Raw genomic sequence first — 16,625 nt, 5'->3', positions numbered from 1 at the left:
CAATAATTTCACAGAACTCTTAGATTCAAAACCTTTTCAGGTGTAATACTGTAACTGTAGGTGCACTTGCTTTGTTTTGATTGAAGTGGGTTTTAATGTCATATTTGTGAGTTATTTTAAATCCGATATCTCAGATGTATGAAATAGTAATTCAACAATACGTTTGTGACAGTTATTTTTAAGACAGTTAGTTATTAACATTGAGTAGCTACAACTTTTGGTTTGACTGAGGTTTGACACTTTTGTCAGCTTTCATTTTTTTTGCTGTTTAAGACATCTATATTAGCATCTCATACTATACAGCATCTTTAATTATGAAATATCTGAAAATACCCAGAATTTACCTCCCAAACACAAAAAAGTGACTTACCTGTTTATCGCTCACCTGCTTCTGTTGTGTTCATGGTACTATTGTTGGTCATACACACAGTAGATGCACTATAGTCTTGGAAGTGGACTTATACCGAAAGAAATCATAACAGTTTACTGGAAGCCAAATATGTTTCAACCTGCCATAATTTAGGCTAGGCAGATATAGGTAAGAGTGATCATGGTGCAAAGTTGAGTTACGCCAGCTGGCCTTACACAATGTAATAGACGCTGCCGTCCAACAGATGGCGACAAAGCACTTTGCTGTGACAACTATTTTTTTTTCCAAACGACAAAATTACACTTGTTCTTCTTGCCATACCGTAGAACTGGTACAAGCTGTCAACAACCGATGTGATTGTTAGATACATGCAGTGATATTTGTAGTTAATCGATCAAAAACTGTGATTCTGTAGCTGGCAAACATCTTTTATTGAGCAGAGATGGAAGCGACTGAAAAAAAGAATGCATGTAACAGTAGCGAGTTTAGAAGAAGCGAGTTATCAGACACAGAACTCGAGATTGTGGGGCAACCCTACTCCATCTCGGTGCTCAAAGTAGGCTATTGTCTGTCCCAACAGGACGGTTCTTTTCGAGCAGACGGGACTATCTCTCTCCTAACGGGACCTAGAACTATTCTAGTAGACACCGGAGGACCGTGGGACCGGGACTTTCTAGTGAAACGGCTGAAGGATAAGCGACTAGATCCGGGTGATATCAGCTTGGTGGTGGGGACACATGGCCACTCCGACCATGTTGGTAATCTGGGGCTGTTTCCAGCGGCAACAATAGTTGTGGGGTGTGACATCAGTGAGGGGGATAGGTACCTTCCTAACCAGCTGGCTGAGGGGCAACCCTATCCTATTGATGAACATGTGAGTCTGAAACTCTTCTTTTGTTCAACCCAACTCAGTGTAATCATATTCAATAGTGTGTGTGTGTAACAGCCATATTCAATGGTTTCCCATGCATATTCACCAACACTTTAATCAGTAACTTTACAGTGCATCATTTGCATGTTACAATAGGTACTACCTAGTACTGTACTCTGAACCTTAATCTCTCCACCAGGTGTCAATAGTACCCACTCCGGGCCACACAGGGCGCGATGTGAGCCTTCTTGTGAAGGGAACCACAATGGGCACGGTGCTTGTTGCCGGGGACCTATTTGAGCGTTGCACTGATGACGACAGTTGGAGGGAACTGAGTGAGAATCCTGCAGTTCAGGAGGCCAGCCGACAGGAGGCGCTACGCACCTCTGATGTCATCATCCCGGGACACGGGTTGCCGTTCAGGGTCCACAGGGAGGAGGCGGACGGACGCTCCGGGTAGAAACTGCCCTGTAAAGCCTTTAGGCACAGATCAGTTTTAGCCTTCCTCTCTCTAACCGTAGCAATGTGGGGGAAGAAGTGCAAAACCTTAGATCAGTGGTTAGTAGTAACCACCGATGTGTACAGTGCTTTTGGAAAGTATTCAGACCCCTTCCCCTTTTCCACATTTTGTTACGTTACAGCCTTATTATAAAATGTATTAAATATTTTTTTCTCTCATCAATCTACACGCAATACCCCATAATGACATCACAATACCCCATAATGACATCACGATACCCCATAATGACATCACGATACCCCATAATGACAAAGCAAAAACAGGTTTTTAGACATTTTAGCAAATTGTTTGTAGAGCTCCGTGACAGGATTGTGTCGAGGCACAAATCTGGGGAAGGGTATAAAAACATTTCTGCAGCATTGAAGGTTCCCAAGAACACAGTGGCCTCCGTCATTCTTAAATGGAAGAAGTTTGGTACCACCAAGACTCTTCCTAGAGCTGGCTGCCCGGCCAAACTGAGCAATCAGGGGAGAAGGGCTTTGGTCAGGGAGGTGACCAAGAATCCAATTGTCACTCTGACAGAGCTCCAGAGTTCCTCTGTGGAGATGAGAGAACCTTCTAGAAGGACCACCATCTCTGCAGCACTCCAACAATCAGGCCTTTATGGTAGAGTGGCCAGACAGAAGCCACTCCTCAGTAAAAGGCACATGACAGCCCACTTGGAATTTGCCCAAAGGCACCTAAAGGACTCTCAGACCAAGTGAAACAATATTCTCTGGTCTGATGAAACCAAGATTTAACTCTTTGCCCAGAATGCCAAGCATCACGTCTGGAGGAAACCTGGCACCATCCCTACGGTGAAGCATGGTGGTGGCAGCATCATGCTGTGGGAATCTTTTTCAGGGACTGGGAGACTAGTCAGAATTGAGGGAAAGATGAACGGAGAAAAGTGCATAGAGATCCTTGATGAAAACCTGCTCCAGAGCACTCAGGACCTCAGACTGGGGTGAAGGTTCACCTTCCAATAGGACAACGACGCTAAGTACACAGCCAAGACAATGCTGTGTCTCTGAATGTTCTTGAGTGGCCGTGCCAGAGCCCGGACTTGAACCTGAGTAAAGGGTCTGAATACTTACAGTACCAGTCAAAAGTTTGGACACACCTACTCATTCAAGGGTTTTTCTTTATTTTTTAATTTAGTTTTTACAATAATAGTGAAGACATCACAACTATGAAATAACACGTATGAATCATGTAGTAACCAAAAAACTGTTAAAGAAATCCAAATATTTTTTATATTTCAGATTCTTCAAAGTAGCCACCCTTTGGCTTGATGACAGCTTTGCACACTCTTGGCATTCTCTCAACTAGCTTCATGAGGTAGTTACCTGGAAGGTATTTAAATTAATAAGTGTGCCTTGTTAAAAGTTAATTTGTAGAATTTCTTTCCTTCTTAATGCGTTTGAGCCAATCAGTTGTGTTGTGACAAGGTAGAGGTGGTATACAGAAGATAGCCCTATTTGGTAAAAGACCAAGTCCATTACTTTAAGAAATGAAGGTCAGGCAATCCGGAAAATGTATTTTGAAGTTTCTTCAAGTGCAGTCGCAAAAACTATTAAGCGCTCTGATGAAACTGGCTCTCATGAGGACCGCCACAGGAAAGGAAGACCCAGAGGAGATTGTGTGAATCATGCCTTCATGGTCAAATTGCTGCAAAGAAACCACTACAATTTTTTTTATTTGTATTTAACTAGGCAAATCAGTTAAGAACAAATTCTTATTTACAGTGACGGCCTACCCCGGCCAAACCTTAACCCGGGCGACGCTGGGCCAATTGTGCACCGCCCTATGGGACTCCCAATCACTGCCGGTTGTGATACAGCCTGGAATTGAACCAGGGTCTGTTGTGATGCCTCTAGCACAGTGCCTTAGACCGCTGCGCCACGCGGGAGCCCGAAAAGAAGAAGAGACTTGCTTTGGCCAAGAAACACGAGCAATGGACATTAGACCGATGGAAATCTGTCCTTTGGTGTGATGAGTCCAAATTTGAGACTTTTGGTTCCAACCGCTGTGTCTTTGTGAGATGCAGAGTAGTGGAACGGATGATCACCGCATGTGTGGTTACCACTGTGAAGTATGGAGGAGGTGTGATGATGTGGGGGTACTTTGCTGGTGATACTGTCAGTAATTTATTTACAATTCAAGGCACACTTAACCAGCATGGCTACCACAGCATTCTGCGGCATTATGCCATCCTATCTGGTTTGCGCTTAGTGGGACTATCTCTTGTTTTTCAACAGGACAATGACCCAAAACACACCTCCAGGCTGTCTAAGGGCAATTTGACCAAGAATGAGAGTGATGGAGTGCTGCATCAGATGACCTGGCCTCTACAATCACCTGACCTCAACCCAATTGAGATGGTTTGGGATGAGTTGGACTGCAGAGTGAAGGAAAAGCAGCCAACAAGGGCTCAGCATATGTGGGAACTCCTTCAACTGTTGGAAAAGCATTCCTCAAGAAGCTGGTTGAGAGAATGCCAAGAGTGTGCAAAGCTGTCGTCAATGCAAAGAGTGGCTACTTTGAAGAATCTAAAATATATAAATTATATTTTGATTTGTTTAACACTCTTTTGGTTACTATGTGATTCCATATGTGTAATTTCATAGTTTTGATGCCTTCACTATTATTCTATAATGTAGAAAATAGTAAAAAATGAAGAAAACCCCTGAAAAACCATGAGTAGGTGTGTAAAACATTTGCAAAAATGTCTAAAAGCCTGTTTTTTTAATGGGGTATTTGTGTGTAAACTGATGTAGACATTAATAAATGCATTTTTTTAGCTTCCTTTATAGCTTTTTTACATTGGTGGAGAAGTACCAAAATGGTTGTGCGGTGGCTCCAACACAGCGGCCCCTGTCAGTCATCTAGGGTTAATACACATCATTGGGCGGTAACCTTATCTTCACCTCACAGTGACTGAATCTATGTCGGGACCTTCCACACACATACTCGACTCACACTGAAGAGATGTATTGGCCATGCGTATTAGATGGTGTGCTAGTGTGTGTCGGGACACAGTGACTGTCCACGGACCCAAACAAGATGCTGTGGTACATCTAGCCGTGGCAAGAAGCGCATCACACTGGTCTGCGGTATAGGGACAGTCATCTGTGTTGATCACCTGTGTACTTTGCAAACGTGCCTTGAAATGAACCGTGTACATGGGATGTGCATGTCTCCTTGTGGCACGAGGAGGCTATGAATGGTCATTCTGTGGTGGTAGACATATTTCAACCAAAGATACTGGTGTCCTTTATTCATCTGCGGTTGAAAATTCACCATAACCCCATGACACCTCAACACAAGGTATTGTCAATGAGTTGTATCCTTCTTTCAGATAATAAGGTTTACCATCTTGGGTTAAATGCTGTAACGTTTGTGTTGTTTTCTCTTTATACTATAAACCACAGGTGACAGCTGGGGTCTAAAGAGCTTGGTGGAATGTACATTCCATAAAGTAAGTGAATTCTAATAGGGGTCAATGTTGAATGATTAAATTGGAGAGAAGGAGTTCCCCCTTAGATCGGAGACAGCAGCAGAGCCATTTACATTTACATTTTAGTCATTTAGCAGACGCTCTTATCCAGAGCGACTTACAGTAGTGAATGCATACATTTCATTTCATACTTTTTTTTTTTCCTGTGCCCTACACGATAGCCTACAATAGTACACTATGATATATGGGCAGGTGTGGAAATGGGAAAAAGTCACTCTGGGAACTCCCCAATAAAAGATTCTAGGATTCTATGTAATAAATAAGTAAATAAATGATTCCACCCCTGACTATAATGATATCTGGGGTAAAGTTGTCTTATGGACCACTGCCTTGCCTATGATGTTTATAGGATTTTTATAATGTTGGCTAGCCTTAAGCGAACACGTCTTTCATAGCCCTCATTATGAAATCAAAACTGATTTGAATAATGAGGACATCATAAAAAGCCATTGTGAACGTTAGTCAGAGGGCCTAAGGCAGGGGCCAGGGGCCATTCAATGTAACAGTGTTGCATAACTGGGATTTGTCAACATTTAATATCAAGTGACTTGGACTCAATAAAGTAATGACTTTTTCTTCATTCGTCACTAGGCTTCACCAATTAACTAACTCTTCTTCCCTCTGAATCAGTATTAGCACTGTAATAATGTAGAATAGAGTTCGCCAGTTTGCAGTCCAAAAAAACGGAAATGAAACCTGTTTCGTTTAGACATTCCTATGGGGAAAGAATGGAGTTTTGGGATAAACACCGAAAATAAGGTTAATGGGCTTAGGAGATATACGTTTTGTTCGATGAGATAATATCGCTCAAGTAACATGAACTTTATAAATTATGAAGCCTTTATGTGCTTATTTTGATTACATAAATGCTTCAAAATTCACAAAAAGTGACATTAGCTGATGAAGATTATCTCATAGAACAAAACGTCTAAGTTCTTCTAAGCCTGTGTTTACCAAAGACAGTATTTTTGGCCTTCATTCATTTCCCCATAGGCTTTGGCCAACGAGCCATGGTGGAGTTAACCTCTGTTAGTTCCTACAAAAAGATGCCGTTACTATTGCTTCCTAAACAAACACGGGCCTTTTCATCACTAGGTTACTGTATTTCATAGATGGACCAACTACTCTTACATAGACCTCAATAGCCTATATATTAGGTCTAGTAAATGCATTCCTCATTGCATTGGTAAATGTAGGCTACAGATTCACAGCTGGCCTAGCCAGTCTCCAGACCTTTAATCCCATAGAAAATCTTTGGAGGGAGCTGAAGGTTTGAGTTGCCAAACGTCAGCCTCGAAACCTTAATGACTTGGAGAAGATCTGCAAAGAGGAGTGGGACAAAATCCCTCCTGAGATGTGTGCAAACCTGGTGGCCAACTACAAGAAATGTCTGACCTCTGTAATTGCCAACAAGGGTTTTGCCACCAAGTACTAAGTCATGTTTTGCAGAAGGGTCAAATACTTATTTCCCTCATTAAAATGCAAATCAATTTATAACATTTTTGACATCTGTTTTTCTGGATTTTTTTGTTGTTATTCTGTCTCTCACTGTTCAAATAAACCTACCATTAAAATTATAGACTGATCATTTCTTTGTCAGTGGGCAAACGTACAAAATCAGCAGGGGATCAAATACTTTTTTCCCCTCACTGTACCTACCCAACATAAATAAATATTTCAGAAATAAATATTAAGTGTATCTATATAGGATCACTGTACTTAATTGTTGTAAATTACACCAATAATTAAGAAAATACAAATTTAAAAACGTTTTTTTAAATTGCAAATTTGTTTTGATTACATCATTTCCCTTTTGTGTGAGTTTGTGTTAAAACATATGCTAGCTTTACAGAGTTCTCTATACGTGTGTGTGTGTGTATACTCTAACTGATGGAATGGGTGTGGATGCTCATTGGATTATAGATTAACAGTATAGCTCTATACTGTATGACTCACTGTGTGTGTGAGTCCAATCACTGTACTGATGGGAGAGTGAAGGTCAAAGGTTATTTCAAGGTTTTGATTTCAGTCACAAAAAAAGTTACAAAAGACAAACTATCAGCTCTTTGTCAGAATTTTAGTTAGGATGACAGTTATTATAAGATGAATTTGTTTGCGTTGATTAATGTATAGTGTTAAAGATGTTTGTACAGTATTTATTCAAATAACTGTTCAAATGCAAAAAGGGACATTTTGATCATTCTAGGCCTAGTTACATGGTCTGTAACCTGAATTTCTGATGTGCATTTATGTGTGAGAAATCAGCGTATGCGCTTAGGTGTTGAATGTACATGTTCCCATGGAGACAGCAACCTTGGTCTCTCTTGACCTCTTGGTTGGCCAATCCAAGCGGACTATTATGTGTTCAGATGGTGAAACATAAATATGTACAAAATGGAAAAATACCAAAGGCATGCCCAAACTAAAGACTAAAAAACCAACCAGCAGCCTCTCCAAGCTGGCACTCTGACTGACGATCACCTTAACTGGCAGAACCTGATGTTATTATCAACCAGGTTCAGCAGCTGGACAAGGTAAGTAGTGTGGATATTGTGTTTGTCTATCTCCCAACATTAACCGAAGTTACCGTATCCAACGAAAGTCAAACATAAGAACTGAATAGAACAGGAAATCCTGCAGGGGGACCAAAGTCTTTAATCAAAGTATTTCCAGTACCTTTTTTTACACCCTAATATGGCCGTAACTGATTAATCATTTCTCAAATTTGACACACTCCAGACAATCTTACTCGCCATCCCCGAAAGAAGATCAGAGGGGAGAAGGATATGAATAGAGGGGAATAGTGGTGGTCAGACAGATGAAAAGAGAGGGTAAGAAAGAAAGACCGATACAGAACAGTTTACAGAGTTGTTTAGTTTAGTTTATTAGGTTATCCATTAGCTACTGCACATGCAGCAGCTACTCTTCCTGGTGTCCACATAAAACTTACAAATACATGACAAAGTACAGAACAGTAATAGACAACATAAGATATTACATTAAATTTAAAATAAAATAGGAGTTATATATAGGAAAGACACAAAGAGACAACAAAAATACTATTTACACACTATTCTATACTGAGCAGCTAACTGATCGCTGTAGCTGTACATAGTCCATCTGTAAATAGCCCACCCAATCTACCTACCTCATCCCCATATTGTTTTTATTTACTTTGCTGCTCTTTTGCACACCAGTATCACTACTCACACACAATCATCTGCTCATCTATCACTCCAGTGTTAATCTGCTAAATTGTAATTACTTTGCTACTATGGCCTATTTATTGCCGTACCTCCTCATGCCATTTGCGCACACTGTATATTGACTTATTTTTTTCCCAATTGTGTTGACTGTACGCTTGTTTATTCCATGTAACTCTGTGTTGTTGTTTCTGTCGCACTGCCTTGCTTTATCTTGGCCAGGTCGCAGTTGTAAATGAGAACTTGTTCTCAACTAGCCTACCTGGTTAAATAAAGGTGAAATTAAAATTTAAAAAATCCTATAGTGTATTCATATTGTTATATACAGTACAGTTAAATAAGAGCATTAGAAAGAGGAGAGGCGCTGTGATGCAAGATGTTTTTTGATCTGTTTTTTTCAAGCTAAACCTGAGTAACCTCTGGTGGCAGAGCATTCCACGATGACATGGCTCAATACACAATTGAACGACGCATTAAATCTGTTTTTGATTTGGGTACCGTGAGGTATAGTGGCGTGTCTGGTGAAGTATGTATGTCTGTTTGAAGTGTATGCAAATAGATTATACAAGTAGTTAGTCAATTTCAACACACAAATGTTTCTTAAAAAGACTAGAGGAGAAGTATTGAATTTCTCCTCAACCATGAAAGACTATCATGTTGCTGATGTTACTTCTGTATGTGCAGTTACGGGCAAGGTGTGCTGCTTTGTTTTGAGCCAGCTGCAGCTTTGCCAGGTCTTTCTTTGCTGCACCTGACCATATTACTGTAATCAAGGTGGGACAAGAAAAAAGCCTGAACCCCATCCCGAGCCGACTAGGTGCAACCCTAATTGCTGGTTCTGGATAAGAGCGTCCGCTAAATGACATGTATATGTAACTAGTACAGTTGATCTTTGTGTCACAACATATTTTTATAAGAGACATACCTCTCCCCATCTTCACAACTGTTTGTCCATACGACTTGAACATGATAACTGACCATCCAATGTAACTCCTATTAGTTCAGCTTCTTCCACTTGTTCAACAGTCACACCCTTTATACACAACGCCAGTTGAGGTCTAGGTCTAAGTGAATGCTTTGAACCAAATAGTTAAATAGTTCCAAATAGTACACAGTGAGGGAATATGCAGTAGTTCTGCAGATAGGATGGAAAGGCGTGCCGAGTGAAAGGTGACTGATAGCAGAGAGAGAGAGAGAGAGAGAGAGAGAGAGAGAGAGAGAGAGAGAGAGAGAGAGAGGTGACTGATCGCAGAGAGAGAGAGAGAGAGAGAGAGAGAGCGAGAGAGAGAGAGAGAGAGAGAGAGAGAGAGAGAGAGAGAGAGAGAGAGAGGAGAGAGAGAGAGAGAGAGAGAGAGAGAGAGAGAGAGAGAGAGAGAGAGAGAGAGAGAGAGAGAGAGAGAGAGAGAGGAGAGAGAGAGGTGACTGATAGCAGAGAGAGAGAGAGAGAGAGAGAGAGAGCGAGAGAGAGAGAGAGAGAGAGAGAGAGAGAGAGAGAGAGAGAGAGAGAGAGAGAGAGAGAGAGAGAGAGAGAGAGAGAGAGAGGTGACTGATAGCAGAGAGAGAGAGAGAGAGAGAGAGAGAGAGAGAGAGAGAGAGAGAGAGAGAGAGAGAGAGAGAGAGAGAGAGAGAGAGAGAGGAGAGAGAGAGAGAGTAGAGAGAGGTGACTGATAGCAGAGAGAGAGAGAGAGAGAGAGAGAGAGAGAGAGGTGACTGATCGCATGACGGGGTCCCAGAGAGAGCGAGAGAAAGAGGGATGTATAAAGAGAGAAAGATGGAGAGAGAGAGGGAGCGTGAGATTGATAGCAGCATGGACAGCACCTCTTTACAACCTCCTATAAAACCCTTATCATTGGTGCTCCATTTACAAAACTAGCAGTCGGGAACTTGTCAGAGAGTGGGATCAGGGATGGGACTCTCTGGCAGTACTCCTGGAATCTTGTTACATTGATTAGATGTGTGTTTATTTGTTTGTTTTGTTTATTTGATTTGGAAACCACCCAGTAGGCAATATGAATGTTCCAATCACATGTCTGAACGAAAGCACAGCAGCTGGCAGCTGACATCTGACTGACTGGCAGGATGTTGTTGACTTGACAACAGATTTGTGCTGTTAAGGCTATGCTATTCACTAATAATAAAAATCACAAATCTGTAAAACTGAGGGTGGACAGTCAGAAAAAAATATCAGATATATAGAAACAAAATCCGATTTGGGTTCTTAGGATGGCTGTCTAAACACAGCCATTGAGAGCATTGTCTATCTGGTTTGATAATGACCCGTAATGACCTGTAGAGAAAGTTAAAGCAGAGTGTGACTGTCAATCCCAGCCTAATTATAAAGCACAGAGAGGTCAAATCTGGGTCTAGACCAGCCAATAATCATTGTGTCCAATACTCAGTGGTGTAAAGTACTTAAGTAAAAATACTTTGAAGTACTATTTAAGTTGTTTTTTTGCGGTACATTCCTAAAGAAGAGATGTACTTTTTACTCCCTGACACCTGAATGCTCAGGCAGGACATGAATATGGTCCAATTCACACACCTATCAATATAACGTATTGTCATCCCTACCGCTTCTGATCTGGCGGACTCACTAAACACAAATACTGCATTTGTAAATTATGTCTGAGTGTGGGAGTGTTGCCCTGTCTGTCTGTAAATTAAAAAAACAAGAAAGAATTGTGCCATCTGGTTTGCTTAATATAAGGAATTTGATGTATAGCATTTACTTTTACTCAAGTATGACGTTGAGTACTTTTTCCACCACTGTACTTAAGTATATTTAAAATCAGATACTTTTAGACTTTTACTCAAGTAGTATTTTACTGGGTGATTTTTCACTTTTACTCAGAGTCATAGAGTCATTTTCTATTAAGGTATCTTTACTTTTACTCAAGTATGACAGTAGAGTATTTTTTCCACCACTACCAATACTGGTGTGTCCCAATTAAACTTAGGCCTTAAAACTGTTATGCAACGCATTTTAGAACAGATGCAGTACTTTACGAAGCATCTCCACCCATTCTAACTGTACACTGGCGTCAGACAAAAACTCACTAACTGAACACACCCATGCCATATCACTCACTGTTACTCATTCACTCAGTGAGTTGGTGGTTTTGCAATGTGCAACGCAACATCATACACATCTTGAGACGTAGGCTAGTGATAGGGTAATAGCATTTATAATACACCCCACTCCCTTCACCCTTCTTTTCCTCCCTCCTCCTATCTTGTTCTACACTTTCATCCCACCTATAAAAGTACCCTGATCCCTCTCATTGTCCTCATTCCCTGCTAACTGAATGGTTAGCCCGCTAACTCTTAAGTTAGCCATGGGCAAATTAAAAAGTATTTGTGTCCTGCTGTGGATATGTGGGTACAGTGCCGTGGCCACCACAGAAGAAGGGTGAGTTACAGAGACTGAGATATTAATATTGAGCTGCAATTTTATTCAAGATCTGTGATCGTCTTATTGAATTCACTGGACTTGATTGGTTGAGTAATCAAATGAGTTTAGTCAATTTGAAATGTTTGATTATAATTGTATCATAATATTGTACTGTAAAGTATGAATTACAGGTATCAGATATTGTAAGGTGTTTAGAGTATTTTACCAATCAAGTTTTACAGAATAATTGGTTTTGTTGCATTTGCCGTACTTGACACACGCTATTGTATAGACTGTTAATGGACTCACATTTGGAGCTATCAGGGATGTGTGATTGTAATCTTCTTCTGATGGAGCGGGTTTAAACAGATGTGGCTCTGAAATGGTATCCTCTCAAGTAATTGTTCCGAATGATTGTAAAACAACTTCATGAACAATTGTTGGTTAGCTACCTAGCTAGCCAAATTATTATTTTTTCCATATTAGCAGAGACATGAAATCAGTCAATGCAGCTCAAAACAAGACATGGTATCAAGACCAAAATAAAACTGGCTGAAACGACCCACCTACGATTCCCCACATGGCAGCATCGTGTCATTGTTGCTAGCTATCTGACCATCCAGAATCACAGCAACACATGGACTTATTCCCCATTGAATCGGGTGCAGCGTTTTTTTGTGACATTGTCAGCTATAATTAATTAATCAAATGAAATGATACGTCATCCACTTGTACGGTATAGATAACAAATCTCTGCTGCTATTTTGATGTTGTCAGCTAAACCGTCTATAATTCATTTAATTTAATTTACTTCTTAAATCTCTGCTGATATTTTGGATTCTATAAGAATTCCTATTCTTCACATAGAATATGGATAGATCCCAGACAGTATATTTTATACAAACAGGAAACCGCATTTAATCTACCTCTTTTTTTTCTATACGTCTGTTCTCATCCATTCATTACTTTCTTTTACACAGCTATGCAAGATCAGCGAGAGATGCTGGTAAGTTTGCCATATCAAAACACAATTTGGTTTTTCATCTTTTGCCTTGTTGTTAATATTAGCAGAACGCTTGATTCAAATATGATGGGCAGCCCAGCTCTACCACAAGTGATTCAACTGATGATTAGGTGATTAGTTGAATCAGGTGTTTTAGTGTTAGGCTAATTGAATACTAATCATGCAACCCCACTCTGTGGGTCTACTGTACAGCGTCTGATAGATACAACAGGCAGGTGTGTTCAGTCACATGATCCAGTCATCACAATGTCCCTGGGAACATGATGGTCTTCCTCCATCTCCTCCCCTATACTGTACAACACAAAGACGCTTATCGCTACACAACCTGCTTACACACTGCCAGACGTGCCCGCGCGCACACACACACACACACACAGACACACAAAAACACACACACACACAGACACTTTCTCACAGTTATGGTACAAAACAATGCAGGAGGGGGCCATAAAGTGGGGCAGCTCTCTAAGGCACTGCATCTCAGTGCAAGAGGCGACAGTACAGTCCCTGGTTCGAATCCAGGCTGAATCACATCCTGGCCGTGATTGGGAGTCCCATAGGGCGGCGCACAATTGGCCCACTGTCGTCCGGGTTTGGCCAGGGTAGGCCATCATTGTAAATAAGAATTTGTTCTTAGCTGACTTGCCAGGTTAAATTAAAAAAATTAAGCAATTGGTTTAGGGTCTGGGTGTTCCATAATCAACCAATTCCAAATGCATTACTGTTGATATGGCAAGAGATAATCAACAGATTCCAAATGAATTACTGTTGATATGCCAAGATGTAATCAACAGATTCCAAATGCATTACTGTTGATATGGCAAGAGGTAATCAACAGATTCCAAATGCATTATTGTTGATATGGTAGTCAGCTGTCTTTTGCCAACGTGTTTGCGCAATGTCACCTTGGCTGTATAGTAGCCGTGAGGAGGACAACACATGACAACACATTTGATACAGTGCCATTCACCTATGATGACTTGATCAGCCAATTGCTCCATGATATTTGCCTTATTACATCAACAGCATGTCACGTGCAACCAGGGGGGAAAAAATCCTAGAGCACCTTTACTCCACACACAGAGATGCATACAAAGCTCTCCCCCACCCTCCATTTGGCAAATCTGACCATAATTCTATCCTCCTGATTCCTGCTTACAAGCAAAAACTAAAGCAGGAAGTACCACTCAATATGGAAGTGGTCAGATGACGCGGATGCTACACTACAGAACTCTTTTGCTAGCACAGACTGGAATATGTTCCGGGATTCATCCAATGGCATTGAGAAATACACCACTTTAGTCATCGGCTTCATCAATAAGTGCATCGATGACGTCGTCCCCACAGTGACTGCACGTACATATCCCAACCAGAAGCCATGGATTACAGGCCACATCCGCATCGAGCTAAAGGCTAGAGCTGCCGCTTTCAAGGCTTATAAGAAATCCTGCTATGCCCTCAGACGAACCATCAAACAAGCAAAGCGTCAATACAGGATTAAGATTGAATCCTACTACACCGGCTCTGACGCTTGTCGGATGTGGCAGGGCTTGAAAACTATTACGGACTACAAAGGGAAACCCAGACACGAGCTGCCCAGTGACGCGAGCCTACCAGACGAGCTAAATGCCTTTTATGCTCGCTTCGAGGCAAGTAACACTGAAGCATGCACGAGAGCACCAGCTGTTCTGGATGACTGTGTGATAACGCTCTCGGTAGCCGATGTGAACAAAACCTTTAAACAGGTCAACATTCACCAAGCCGCTGGGCCAGACGGATTACCAGGACATGTACTCAAAGCATGCGCGGACCAACTGTCAAGTGTCTTCACTGACATTTTCAACCTCTCCCTGGCCAAGTCTGTAATACCTACATGTTTCAAGCAGACCACCATAGTCCCTGTGCCCAAGGAAGCGAATGTAACCTGCCTAAATGATTACTGCCCCGTGGCACTCACGTCGGTAGCCATGTAGTGCTTTGAAAGGCTGGTCAAGGCTCACAACAACAGCATCCTCCCTGACACCCTAGACCCACTCCAATTTGCATACCTCCCCAACAGATCCACAGATGACGCAATCTCAATCTCAATCCACACTGCCCTTTCCCACCTGGACAAAAGGAACACCTATGTGAGAATGCTCTTCATTAACTACAGCTCAGCGTTCAACACCATCGTGCCCACAAAGCTCATCACTAAGCTAAGGACCCTGGGACTAAACACCTCCTTCTGCAACTGGATCCTGGACTTCCTGACGGGCCGCCCCCAGGTGGTAAGAGTAGGCAACAACATGTCTGCCACGCTGATCCTCAACACTGGGGCCCCTCAGGGTGTGTACTTAGGCCCCTGCTGTATTCCCTGTTCACCCACAACTGCGTGACCAAGCACGACTCCAACACCATCATTAAGTTTGCTGACAACACAACAGTGGTAGGCCTGATCACCGACATCGATGAGACGGCCTATAGGGAGGAGGTCAGAGTACTGGCAGTGTGGTGCCAGGACAACAACCTCTCCCTCAATGTGAGCAAGACTAAGGAGCTGATTGTGGACTACAGGAAAAGGCGGGCCGAACAGGCCCCCATTAACATCGACAGGGCTGTAGTGGAGCAGGTCGAAAGTTTCAAGTTCCTTAGTGTCCACATCACCAACAAACTATCATGGTCCAAACACACCAAGACAGTCATGAAGCGGGCTTGACAAAACCTTTTCCCCCTCAGGAGACAGAAAAGATTTGGCATGGGTCCCCAGGTCCTCAAAAGGTTCTACAACTGCACCATCGAGAGCATCCTGACCGGTTGCATCGCCACCTGGTATGGCAACTGCTCTGCGTCTGATCGTAAGGCGCTACAGAGGGTAGTGCGAACGGCCCAGTACATCACTGGGGGCAAGCTTCCTGCCATCCAGGAGCTATATAATAGGCGGTGTCAGAGAAAAGCCCATAAAATTGTCAGAGACTCCAGTCACCCACAAGTTCCTGTGTCCGTTTCCTCTGCTACCGCAAGCAAGCGGTACCGGAGCGCCAAGTCTAGAACCCAAAGGCTCCTCAACAGCTTCTACCCCCAAGCCATAAGGCTGCTGAACAATTCATAAAATCGCCACCGGACAATTTACATTGACACCCCCCCCCCCTTTTGTACACTGCTGCTACTCGCTGTTTGTTTGTTACCGTGTCCCCGGTATATAGCCTCGTTATTGTTGTTCTTATTGTGTTACTTTTTATTATTACTTTTTATTTTAGCCTACTTGGTAAATATTTTCTTCTTCTTGAACTGCACTGTTGGTTAAGGGCTTGTAAGTAAGCATTTCCAGGTAAAGTCTACACTTATTGTATTCGGCGCATGTGACAAATAAGTTTGATTTGATTTGATTTGAACTGGCACACATTCTATACATTCAGTGCATTCAAGCGTTTGTTGTTATTTAATGTTCAACGGTGTCAGAGATCTGAGTGCTTTTGAGAGTAGAACATTCACGGCCTCACTCACAATCTCTCTCTCCATCCCTCTCTCCATCTCTCTCTCCATATCCCTCTCTCTCCATCTCTCTCTCATGCCTCTCTCCATCCCCTCGCTTCATCTCTCTCCATCTCTCTCATCCCTCTCTCCATCCCTCTCTCCATCTCTCTCTCCATATCCCTCTCTCTCCATATCCCTCTCTCTCCATCCCTCTCTCATCCCTCTCTCCATCCCTCTCTCCATCTCTCTCTCATCCCTCTCTCTCCATCCCTCTCTCCATCCAATCAATCA

The 16,625-nt window shown here is 42.2% G+C and overlaps 2 protein-coding genes across 2 annotated transcripts in view; both read left to right on the top strand.

Moving 5' to 3' along the window:
* The first annotated feature begins 632 nt into the window (after positions 1–632).
* mblac1 (metallo-beta-lactamase domain containing 1) lies at positions 633–1,901 on the top strand. The gene is made up of 2 exons (XM_029754455.1): positions 633–1,244; positions 1,441–1,901. The coding sequence occupies exons 1-2, from the start codon at positions 813–815 to the stop codon at positions 1,699–1,701; spliced, it is 693 nt and encodes a 230-aa protein (XP_029610315.1). The 5' UTR covers positions 633–812; the 3' UTR covers positions 1,702–1,901.
* A 9,882-nt stretch (positions 1,902–11,783) lies between these two features.
* Positions 11,784–16,625, top strand: part of LOC115194587 (IgGFc-binding protein) — a gene marked incomplete in the record, with an annotated part of 100,674 nt that continues 95,832 nt past the window's right edge. Inside the window, 2 exon segments of the mRNA XM_029754407.1 lie at positions 11,784–11,872; positions 12,835–12,860. Coding sequence (XP_029610267.1) covers positions 11,799–11,872; positions 12,835–12,860 — 100 coding nt within the window.

Source organism: Salmo trutta, chromosome 5, assembly GCF_901001165.1.
Source record: "Salmo trutta chromosome 5, fSalTru1.1, whole genome shotgun sequence".
NCBI lineage: Eukaryota > Metazoa > Chordata > Actinopteri > Salmoniformes > Salmonidae > Salmo > Salmo trutta.
This window is presented reverse-complemented; position numbering and strand designations above follow the sequence as displayed.

Excerpts from the sequence above, each read along its gene's own strand:
- mblac1 (XM_029754455.1), top strand. The coding sequence starts at position 813 with ATGGAAGCGACTGAAAAAAAGAATGCATGTAACAGTAGCGAGTTTAGA. Across the intron at positions 1,245-1,440 it reads CCTATCCTATTGATGAACAT|GTGTCAATAGTACCCACTCC; the intron begins GTGAGTCTGAAA and ends TCTCTCCACCAG.